Source organism: Cibotium barometz, chromosome 55 (assembly GCF_041138505.1).
Source record: "Cibotium barometz isolate CiBa-2024 chromosome 55, ASM4113850v1, whole genome shotgun sequence".
In the NCBI taxonomy this organism is placed as follows: Eukaryota; Viridiplantae; Streptophyta; class Polypodiopsida; order Cyatheales; family Cibotiaceae; genus Cibotium; species Cibotium barometz.
This window is the reverse complement of record NC_141100.1, coordinates 10268062-10280215: the sequence shown is the minus strand read 5'-3', so window position 1 is coordinate 10280215 and position 12154 is coordinate 10268062. Positions and strand designations below refer to the sequence as shown.

Genomic DNA, 12154 nt, shown 5'->3' with positions numbered 1-12154 from the left:
ACTGAGAATTTGATGCAGATGCCATTGCACGATCTGGAACACCATGCACCTAAATGTAGAAATGTGGAGACACTCCAAGATTGTGATACGTCTGTTCCAGAAGTAACCATCAGGATCAGAGGTGAGACAGACACATGAGTCATTCTGGATGGAGGGTCAAGGGTAAATATAATATCAAATATCTTGGCTAAAAGCTAGGGATTACTGGCATGCAGCCCACTCTGTTCAGATTTGCATGGCTGGCCAAAGAACGGTCCAACCTATCACGATAATCAGAGGAGAGCAGAAAGAAGTAGCAGGATGTATGTTCACTGTTGTGTTCATTGTTCTCAAGATGACTGAAATAGCATGTGCATATCCCATGGTCTTAGGAAGGCCGTGGCTCAAGAGCAGAAGGATAAAGCACAACTGGGAGTGGGAGAAGGACAACATCACGATCTGGAGAGGCAAAAAGAACGTCTACATTTCAGTTGCAAGAAAAGGCAGGCTAAACCCGACAAGCCGACCAATGCACGCACAGGGCCTAAATTACCTAGAAGGGGTAGAAGATGATGAAGAAGAGCGAATCTTGAAGGAGAATCCGGATATGCTACTATCATTTTTTGAAGTGGAGATAGAAAGGATTGTGCAAACGTATGCTCCAAAGGTTATGGCAGCTTATCCTAAAGTGATATTGAATGAAGAAAGCACTCGTAAAGAGGAAGGGGACACTTGAGATAATACGGAAGAATTGCAAGAAGAACAGGAAAAATCCATGGTATCCCTAAAGCAAGAGGGATCTAAGCTCAGGAAAAGGAATATCAGATTTCAAGAAGATGAGCTCGAAGAGGTGAATCTAGGGAGATGATCAACATCCCAAGACAATCAAAATTAGTGCCAAACTGAATCACGAATTCAGAAGAAGAATTTTGGAATTGCTTAATTCCTACAAGTATGTATTGCCTAGAACTATTTTGACATAAAGGGGATCGATCCCAGTTTCTACCAACATAAAATTAACTTGGAAGAGGATGCAACCCCAATCAAGAAGAGCAGATATAGAATGAACCCAAACTATGCCAAACAGGTCAAGGAAAAGATTAACAAATTATTAAAGGTAGGGTTCATTTATCCTATAGATAGGGCAGAATGGTTGTCACCGATAGTCATTGTTCCAAAAAAGAATGTGAAGCTGAGGGTCTATATAGACTACCGCAAGCTGAATGCTTCCACCATATTTGACCCATTCCCATTATCGTTCATTGATTCCTTGCTAGATGCAATAGTGGGGCATGAAACATACTCTTTTCTGGATGGATTTAGTGGGTACAATTAGGTGCGAATGGCCCAGGAAGATAAAGAAAAGACTGCTTTTGTGACAAAACGGGTGGCAATTGCCTCAAATGTGATGACATTCGGGCAAAAAAATGCTCTTGCTACATTCCAAAGCATGGTTTAGGAAATATTCTATGAATATCTGACCACCTTCATGAGGGTGTTTGTGGATGACTTTAGTGTGTTCGGGAAAAAAGAAGAATACATTACACACCTCACAATGTGCCTGGCAAAAGGAAGGAGGGCCAGACTGAGTCTAAATCTAGCCAAGTGTGCCGCTGTAACCAGCGGACATGTGGAAAACTACAAATGTGGGCATTGTGTGAACATACGTGGGAATTGTGTGAATGAATGTGCCTTACTAAAAAAGATAGCAAAGTGTGTAGCCAATTCTTGTGAACGTGCGTGGCCAAGTGAGTTGGCCTTATGAATGTGTGGGAACATGCATTCCCACTTTGGCACGTGCATACGTAAATCTGAGAGGTTTGCCGCTTGTAGTGGTGAAAGTCTAGACCATGTGTTATGGTCAGTTTTCTAACGGTCTTTTTCATTATGGTCCTTTATGGGAGGAATATTTTATATCTTTCCTTAGTGAGAATATTATACAAATTTTCCCTATCAGACTTAGAAATGTGTGTTCCTACTTACGAACCTACATTTGCAATTAATCGAGCCCGTACGCAAACAAACCAGAGAGTAATTTTAAACATCTAGGTTTTGTCCTCTAATTCCTACTTAATGGTTCATATTTTTAGGATTTTTGATTTGATAGAGGATACTTTAGCTTTTTCTAACCTATGATATGCTCAATATAACCTAATGGTATTTCTACAAGAATTAATGGTGATATTAGTACCTAAAATGGAAAAAAAACTCAAAAAATTACAAATGCAAGAAGGAAGGACCATGAATCAAAGGAAATAGAATAGAACACTTACTTGTAATCATGCAACTTGAGCTTGAGGGTTGCTCCATCCTCCAATTAAACCAAAAAACAAACAACCAAGCAAGAGTTAAACACTACCAACTAATGGATTTACACTCCAACCGAGCTATATCAATACTCCAAATGCAAACTGTAGCAAGGGAGTCCTAAGCCAAGGTGCTCAACGACGTTGAAAATATTCCCTGATTTGAGAGATTTGAGAACACTCAAGCCTTGTAAGATAGAGAGAAGAAGAGGAAGAATGTAAGGGTCTCACCGGCTTGCACCTATGGCCACTCTTAGTAGAGCAACCCTCTATTGTGGAGAGCTAGGTTCCTCACCCTTGCCTACCTTGTTATCACTACAAGGGAGCTTAGCAAATGAATAGGGAGAAAAGAGAGAGAGCAAGCTATGGAAAGCTCAACCTCCACTTTGATGCCATGGTGAGTGAGAGTATGGGAGAGAAGGAGAGAGGGAGAGGAGAACTTGAAGTAACACACCATCACTCATCCACACGATCCTTAAGTGTGCATGCAACAAACAAGAGAAAGCATACAAGCAAGCTTCATTCATTAGAGCAAGAAACTCAAACTCAAATGTGAGAATGGGATTGTCTTTTCTCATTAGTCAAAATGTCTTATATACAAGACTCATATGTACAATGTCCGATCGCCCAAGTTACGTCTGGGTGTCATCTGGGTGTCCAAAAGCTAGTCTAGGCTAATTTCCTAGTCTAACTATACATTATCGGCATTACACAAGTCATGAGCTCAGTTTTCCTAGTCTAAGTATACATTACCGGCATTACACAAGTCATAAGCTCAGCTTTTGACTATTTTTCGGCATTACACAAGTCGTAAGCTCGAAGATTTCTCAATCATTTTACATGAAGCGCATTGCATGGTACAAAACACATGACTAGAAAATGCTACTGCGCAATTGAGTAATGTTAGCCAAGATAGTTAACATATATCCATACTATCCAGCTAGTAGTGGATTGTTATCTCATCATAGGTGAGCATGGTCGGTACTTAACTATGCAATGCGCTTCATAATTAAATTTAAACAAGGATCTCGTTTTGAGCCACATATCCATACTATCCACCTAGTAGTGATTCTTATCTCAGCATGGGTGAGCACAATGGTACTTAACTCCTTGCTTAGAGGTGCTACTTAATTTCTTACTTAGAGCATAAAACTACTATGATTGAAACACCTTGTTATGGCTATTACCTAAGATTACAACCAACCCACCACAACCTTGCCTAAAAAGGATTTGGCAACTCTACCAAAACCCACATAACAACCACCTCAATCTTAATGGGTGCCCAAGCAACTAGGAATCCCCACCAACTAAGAAATATAAACTAAGGAAGTAGCAAGTGCCATCTCCAACCCATTGAGAATTTAATTATGTGTGGAATGCTTGTTGATAAAGGTAACAAAATCTTGACCGACCCAACCTCCAAAAAAGAAAGACTTGTGTCGCACTCCAAGTAAGTATGTGTAATCTACTTTGTTTCAGTAGGTAGAGACACAAGAACATCTTGCAAAGTAGGAGCTACTTTAAAGATGCATTGGTCCCTTGACTTCTTTGAGGAAATCATAACAATTTACTAAGGGTGTGGCCTTAAGAGAGACATGAAGCACACCACGAGCAAGCTAACCTTGAGATCCTTTGACTTTAGCTCTTTGATCTCCTGTGACCATAGCTACATCTCCATGTGGAGACCTCTTGATGTCCTCTAGCTCCTTCCTTAGCTTGGAGAACTCATCTCAAGGGAGGAAGAAGCTGATGTAGATGCCACCAGGGTGGCCTTGTCCTAGAACATTCTTGCAAGGTACCTTGGGGAGGAAATGTTTCTCTCATCTTTTGCTCACAGTACCCATTGTTGAAGCATGTAGTTGCCAGGGTCTTGAGGTAGCTATGAGCACCTTCTGTGAAGGCACCTTCTTCTACTCAGTTTGAGCCAGGAGGGCTCAAAGCAAAAGGCCATAAGGTGTCATTTTGTACTTTGCTTTGAGCCAGGAGGGCTCAAAGCAAAAGGCCATAAGGTGTCATTTTGTACTTTGCTTCTTTGAGTCTATGCATTGAGCAAAGTATTCATTTTATGCTCTGCCATTTCTAATGTAGTTGGACTTTTGTATCTACAATGTCTAAATCACTCTTTGCATTCTATATCTATTCCCAACTAATTTTCTTGTACTTTGTACTTGCATAAACCAACTCTAAAGGTCATTTCATGCAGATAACCCAAGTAGACCAATACAATTCTTCAACTCTAAAGCTGATTTCATGCAATTAACCCAAGTAGACCAATACAACTCTTCATGTAGTAATCTCAATATGCATTTTCAAGTAAGAATCCTAGGCCTAGCTTAAGCAGCAACTATTGACTACGAGAACCAAGACTCAACCCCAAGATCAACTCAAAGCAAGTGTGTGATGCATAAGAATCCATCAATGGAATGGGTAGGAGTCATTCCTTAAAATTCACCTACAAACCTTAATGGAAATGGCACACATGCTCACACCCATTGTAGAGACAAATACAACATTGCATCTATCATCAAGTTGTGAGATGATAAATCTGGCATGTCCCATACAACATAACCCCCTACAAAGGATGGCACTCAAATGAACATGATCTTGGTAGATAGCTTCAGACTCTTGGTTCTCAAGATTATATAGGCAAGCTTGGCTTGTTTATTTTTAACATTGACTTATGTAACTAATATCAAAGAAAATTATACCAAAATCAAGTCTCCAAGAGCTAGTCACATACAAAAATGATAGAGATTTGAAATAGAACATAATTGCATAGTCAAGTCTCCAAGAGCTAGTTACATACACACACGGTAGAGATGTGAATAAATGGACACTCAATCTATTTTACAAGTTTCAGTTTTGGCATTAATAATCAATCATTGTGTCAGCCTTTTTTAATCCAAATTCGAATAGGAAAATAAAAACACTTGTCCATTCTACAAATTTCCTTGATTCACATTGAGTGAATCATGAGAACCATACAATTTGAACCAATGAGACTAGACACTAGATACTTGCTTTTCTACAAAAGTGGCATTGCTCAAAATCCTTGATTCCTAGCCCCACCTCACATTGCTTCATTTCAAGTGTCAAAAAAGAAACAAGTTAAGTCTATGGAACTTAAGAAAAGCAAGTAACGTCTATGAAACTTAAATCTTGAAATTCCCTAAAAGGGTAGTGAGAGCACTTAGGCTGAATGACTCCAAGTAGACAGATTATTACCAAGGTTAGAGTAGGTAGGCGTGGGAGTGACAGAGAGAACAACAATATGTGTAGGTAGATTCATGGTGTTCCACCAACCACATTAGTCAAAGTCCTAGCTTTTTTAGGTGATAGCTAGAAGAGGGAAAAACTACCCATGTTAAAAATCTTCTTTTTAGTGACACAATTAGCCCACAAGGCATCACGAGTTTTGCTTTTCTCAAAGGAATGATCGATTCTTCAAATTAAAACCCTCAATAGTAGAAGCTTTTGACCACTACTAAAAAACTTCTAAAAACATTTGCAAAGCATGCATAGAGAGGTATGCAAGAGCAAAAAGGCAAAACCTTTTCTATTTATGTGATGGGTGCACAAGATCAATGAAAGAAAGCAATTAAATGATACTTAATAAATCAAGTTAGAGTCAACGTGGCACTAACCTTTATGTCTCCACCACCTTTGTACTACAAACAATGCAAAAGATTGATCAATGAGAGCGCTCCTAATTGGTATTGACATTCTCAAGTCTTAACACAAAAGAAACCTCACTTTGATAAGACCATCAATCGAGCCACATGCAGTAAAGACAAGCTCTAGGATAATTTGTGTAAGGTAAAGTCTTCACAATCTACATCCCTTTGCACTCAATGAGCCACATGATATCTAGAAGAAACAGTACCACCTCAAGGATGTAGTCAACTCAAAACAAAGTATAATGACACCAAGAGAGTCTCTCGAAGGGCTCACTCTATAGAAAACCAGTATATCACATGGGTTCAAGGGGTGTATTGAAAATCCCTTATTTGTGATTTTTGGATATCCGAACTTAACCTTTTTTTTTTTCAATATCCATTTAAAAAACCCTTGTTTGAGTACATTTCAGAAATTTTCCCAAAAAAAGTGGATTAAAAAATACCTTCTAGGAAACTCCCGTGATACATTCACATATTTTCAAGTCCTTACACAAACACCTTCTTCATTCCCTTCCCCCAAAAGTAGGAAACCTACCTTCTTTTTTTCTCGAGAAAAGTATCCTTCAATTAGTTAATGAAAAAAAGCCACAAAGAGCTAAGTACAACCACGACGGGCTAGATACAAACTCACCTCATATAAGGGCGGGAGACAAGTGATCATAAGGGGAAGAGATGCTTCTCCTCTGGCTAGCCACTCTGTGAGGAGAAGGCTATCTCATACAAGGGGAGGGGAGGGAAACAACCACAGGTTGTCTATAATGCCAGATGAGGTCACCGCCTCTATCTGTGAGGAAAAGGCCAGGCCTCCAAAGTCTCAAAAAGGCTTCCCGCCGCTTCTGCATGCAGTTAGAACCAAGCCATATGCTCCTCATGGTCTCAGTCGGCAAAGTGTGGGTACCCTCAATGGCCTCGCTACATCTAGCACACCAAATGTGCCAAGATGTGATGCTATGCAAATCTCCCATGGGGGCGGGGGGGGGGGGGGAGTGTGGCAATGGTCATCTCTACCGGCTCAGAGAACTGGTGTATCAAGCAACGGACGGATCTAACTGGTTGTCTCCGCTCTGACTCCGGGGCTGCTGTGGGGGGCGACGAGAGTGCTTTGGAGAGGCAGAAGGGAGAGAAGGAGAGCTCGGAAGATAACGGTGGGGCGGGGGGGACCACGGCGGGTAAAGTGGGTGACAAAGCAGGGAGAGGAGGGGGGGAAGGCAGTGAGGGAGGGCGGAGAGGAGAGGCAGGGGAAGGGTGCTGCTAGGAGAGATCTATCGGAGAGGACAGCTGCAGAGATGGGCTCATCAGGGGCTCAGAGAGGCCGGTCGGCCTCTCAAAACACGGGGGGGGGGGGGGGGGGGGGGGGGGGGGGGGGGGGTCGCCATACTGGTGGGGCAAGAGGGGCCCTCTCCGGGACTGGTGAGGGACATAAATGCTCATAATGCTCTCTCACAGAACCGAATCCTCTTGAGATCTGCCAGCCTGGCACGCGTGACGGCAATGCTCAGCTCGGTGGTTGTCTGGCGGCCCGGGCGCTGGCCAGACGTCCACCACTCTCCAATAGCTCGCTCATCCGACGTCAGCACCTGGGGCTCTGCTGCCTGAGGGCCAGCCTCTCTCCCTGCCCCCTGATGAGGATCAGCACGAGAAACGGGGGGGGGGGGGGGGGGGGGGGGGGGAACACTAGGGGCGGCCTCCTGGCTTGCCACCAAGGGCAAGCTCTGCTAGATGGCCCATCTGCCTGCAAATGGAACATTGGCCTGGGAGGCCTAAATACTCCACGCGCTGTTGTATGGGGTCGCCCCGGAGGCTAGGAAGAGATATACAATGAGGTACAGACTTCGGTGAGGCCACACAAATGCGGAGAGATGGAATACTAGCTGCCCGCATCAGGGCCGAGGCGCCCGCGCGGGGGGGGGGGGGGGGGGGGGGGGCTGCTCCATCACTAACTCGATGGCACCACCAATCACCAGGAGAAGAGGAAGGTACTCCTTCCTAAGGCCTGGAGAACAAACTGTCACTAGGAAGCCCAAGACGCCAGCAAGTGGGTCAAACGCTGGATCAAAGCCATGCTACCACCATGCAAAGAAGGCCTGCCCCATACGCAGTGCAAGGGGACTCAGCTGCATGACCCGGTCTGACGCCACTGGCGAGTCGAATTCCACCTAGTAGTATCCGCGCCCCAGATGGTGAATATCGGTGATCTTCGCAGGTTCGCCAATGAGGCTGGCCTGAAAGAGATCCCTAAGCTGTCCACGCGCAGGGCGGCTACCTACAATTTTGCAGACCAGGGTGGAGGCCTCAAGAGAGGCAATTGTCGTGGCGAGAACCTGAAAATCCACTTCAGAGAAGGAAAAGCAAGCAACGGCGGCTTTGGTAGGGAAGACAGAGCAGCTGCCATGAAGTCCTCCCGAGGGAATAGACCAGAAGGAAGCCAAAACTTTCAGAAAACAGAGGAACCCCGAAGCACTGAAAAAACCTGCGAGGAAAGGGAAAAAGGCTGAGGGCCGAAGGGGGGGGGGGTGGGGTGGGGTGGCGCTGTCAGGGCAGGCAGGAAGGGGGAGAAAGAGATGGAGAGGGGGGAGCTGGCGAGGGGGGGCGAAGGAGAGGGAGTGGCTTCAGTTTAACCGAGCAGCATGGGCAGGCAGGCGGAGGGGGGTGCAAAGGGAGGGAGATGGACTGGCGGGGCAGGCGAGGGGGCGAAGGAAAGGGCAGGCGGAGGGAGATCTGCGCAACAGAAGAAAGAAGGCGGGCAGAGGCAGAGGGGCGACACACAGCAGCACAGCAAGAGAGGAGGGCGCACAGAAGAGAAGGAAGGGGAGGTGAAGCTTGCGATGGGGAGGGCGCAGGTAGATGCAGGCGACGGGGGGAGCTCGGGATGCGCGCAGGCGACCGTTCCGAGTTTATAGTCCTTGCCCAAAAGCCTACCTTCGTTTTTTCTATCCTAAGACATAACGATAATCATGAAAAAATCTATCACAAAAGTGCATTCTCAATCTTGAGACCCTTAGCAACCTTACCTCTAATGCATTTAGTGAAAGCCAAAAAAGACCATGTGGAGGGGCGAGGTAAGATAGAACTGTCAACAAGCATACAACAGGGGAGCATGATGCCATGTCTTATGAGAGAATTTTTACCATAAATAACAAGTTTCTTCTACCTAGAGGATAAACAAAAGAAACAATTTCCCCAACCAACGTAAGATTTTAAGCATTTGTTGGCTTCCTTATGATTTCTGAACCAATCTACTAAGCCTTTTAAATTTTCAATACAAACTATCAATTGATCAAAAGAGTTGTTATTAGTATTAACCTTGTATCTTGTAAAATAGTCTCTCTCTCTCTCTCTCTCTCTCTCTCTCTCTCTCTCTCTCTCTCTCTACCTTTCTGCCACCCAAAAGTGGGGCAGATTGGCTAGTGCGAGGGCCCTTATAAAGGCCATGATCCACCCGAGTTCAAGTCCCACCGTTGGTCGTATATGCCCTCGTGTTGCATTCTACCGACGTTAATACCTCTCTCTCCCAGTGTGTTGTGTAATAAAAGAGGACCCTCGCACTACCTTTCTGCCACCCACAAGTGGGGCAGATTGGCTAGTGCGAGGGCCCTTATAAAGGCCATGATCCACCCGAGTTCAAGTCCCACCGTTGGTCGTATATGCCCTCGTGTTGCATTCTACCGACGTTAATACCTCTCTCTCCCAGTGTGTTGTGTAATAAAAGAGGACCCTCGCACTACCTTTCTGCCACCCACAAGTGGGGCAGATTGGCTAGTGCGAGGGCCCTTATAAAGGCCATGATCCACTAGAGTTCAAGTCCCACCGTTGGTCGTATATGCCCTCGTGTTGCATTCTACCGACGTTAATACCTCTCTCTCCCTAAGTGTGTGTGTGTGTGTGTAATAAAAGAGGACCCTCGCACTACCCTTCTGCCACCCACAAGTGGGGCAGATTGGCTAGTGCGAGGGCCCCCCCTTATAAAGGCCATGATCCACCCGAGTTCAAGTCCCACCGTTGGTCGTATATGCCCTCATGTTGCATTCTACCGACGTTAATACCTCTCTCTCTCTCTCTCTCTCTCTCTCCTGCCTCTGCACATGCGCACCCAGCCAAACTAAGAAGGGATACTCGCGTCTTGTCAGACTCAAGAAGCAAGTGTTCTTGCTAAACATGTTTAAGAACAACTTGACATTCCATACAATACAGTAGCAGCTCCAACCAAATTTGGCTCCACTTTTTAGACTAAGAAAAATCAAGGACTGCCCACAACCGAGTTTGTTACTGCACAAAGCGCCCTAATGAGATAAACTTGGCAGTTTCTAGCCACACCCTTTTGTATAAAGGAAGCACTCCGCAAAGAGAGGGGTGAGGCCCCGGGCCTTTTCCTTTTTTTTTTTTTGGGGGGGGGAGAGGGGGGGGGGGGAGGGACTGTAAACTGTTGATAATTGTTCAGTAACCAGTTTTCCATTATCTAACATATGATCATAAGGAGGTTGACTAAATGATAGTCTTGTAAAGTGTAATATACAATAGGCAAAGAATTACTTGTAAAAGTACAACATTGACCTAATATATATATTTTCACATATTAAAAATGCATTCCATGGAATTTCTTAAATGTTTTACTCATCTCGAACATGTACAAATGTGCTGCCTTTGTTACCACGGGTTATGCGAATTTTCTTGTCTAAATACCTGGCCATACCACAGATAAAGGAAAAACATATTGACACAATTAACATGAAAAATATCAAATTTGATGAGATTCAAATATACATGTTTTATTAGTGATTAGCCATTAATATCTTGGAAAGGAAGAGCATCCAACACGGCCACTTACTGCACTTCGGTAAAGCCTGAACCCGTAATGTTCAAAGGCAGCTCTAAAGATCCCACCTCCAAAGTGGCTCCTTCAATGTTGACGTCACGACGCTGTGTTGAACTTGCCCTGCACATAGACACACAAATAGAAGGTTGCAAGCTCAAGAAATCAGATTTGCAACAGCCATTTGAATTTCATGGATCAGTAAGAGTGACTCCCATATCACTTACTCAGATCTGGCTCGAGCTCTCAGTCTTAGTCCAGGAAAGAACTCAACCAGGTTCTCGAGTCTTCCACTCTCTGCTTTAACTATCTGCACAGTAAAGGCACAGGAAAAAAGTAACATTGATGAAAAGTAGCATTAATCCAGTGATTGACAAGCCAACAAGTATCACCAACATTGCACAGCATGTATTACCAATCTCATTGATTCAATGAGCAACATAACAGAACAAAAGCAATATAAGTGGGGGTCAGATGAGGGCTGCGGAATCCTGCAATGACAAAGACCATTCACAAGCAGACAAAAGATAAAAAGAGAATCTGTCAGGAGGTTGTTCAATGAAGAATTGACAATGGCATTGCACCATGTCACTGGTTTCTGCGGACTCTGTTGGACTCTTGTGAACGCAGCCTAAGCTTTTGTAAATAACATGATGATTTCTTGCATCCCATACAACTGATGAGCTCAACAGACTCTGCACATGATCTTTGGCTAGTCTTGTCACAGACCAGACAAGAAGCACTTCTTCAGACTCAGCTATAATTAAGGTTGCTTTCAACAGCAATTTTCTCCCTTAATAGAGACCACCATCAAAAAACAGTGTAACAACCGTCCCCTTGGATGCTACCATTGCATCTGCTACATCTTTTAAAATCTGCTTATCATATCAGACCAAAGTACTTCTCAATCCTAACAAGCTCCTCAACAGAGAGAAGATCTCATTGGCAAAGAGGGTATTCACTTTCCAAATACTGCAATGGCATCAACCAATGCCTCGACTGTTGCATGAGAGTAAATTTATCAAGTCTTCTTTGTTATGTTTCATATCACACCTCTAAAGAATTAAACAAATAAAACTTTATTTGAATTGTTTGTTGTGCATTTATTTCCTTGGAAAATCTCCTTTAAAATAAACACTACATGATCTTATGGGGGTGAAAGACCAATCAAGGGGTTGCTGACAAGCTCACCACCCAACCGCAGCTCTGTCCAGAGCACCCCCAAGTTTGAGGCTAGACCTATACAAACCGTGCACATCGCCCAAACCCCATTGTCCCACACCATCACAGCCCACTATCCAAGTGTGTATCTAGAGCTTGGTCATGGCCTAATTTCAATCTTGATCTCCTAGAAAAGTAATTCAAGAATTCTCTCTCGAGGG

At 44.1% G+C, this 12154-nt stretch overlaps 1 protein-coding gene across 1 annotated transcript in view; it reads right to left on the bottom strand.

Moving 5' to 3' along the window:
- Positions 1–10569: 10569 nt before the first annotated feature.
- Positions 10570–12154, bottom strand: part of LOC147607358 (Plastid-lipid associated protein PAP / fibrillin family protein) — a 52967-nt gene continuing 51382 nt past the window's right edge. The window contains exons 9-12 of the mRNA XM_086790457.1: positions 11188–11263; positions 11000–11082; positions 10788–10895; positions 10570–10642 (exon numbers count right to left, since the gene is read on the bottom strand). Of these exons, the coding sequence (XP_086646583.1) occupies positions 10570–10642; positions 10788–10895; positions 11000–11082; positions 11188–11263 (340 nt within the window). The remainder of the gene's footprint in view (positions 10643–10787; positions 10896–10999; positions 11083–11187; positions 11264–12154) is intronic.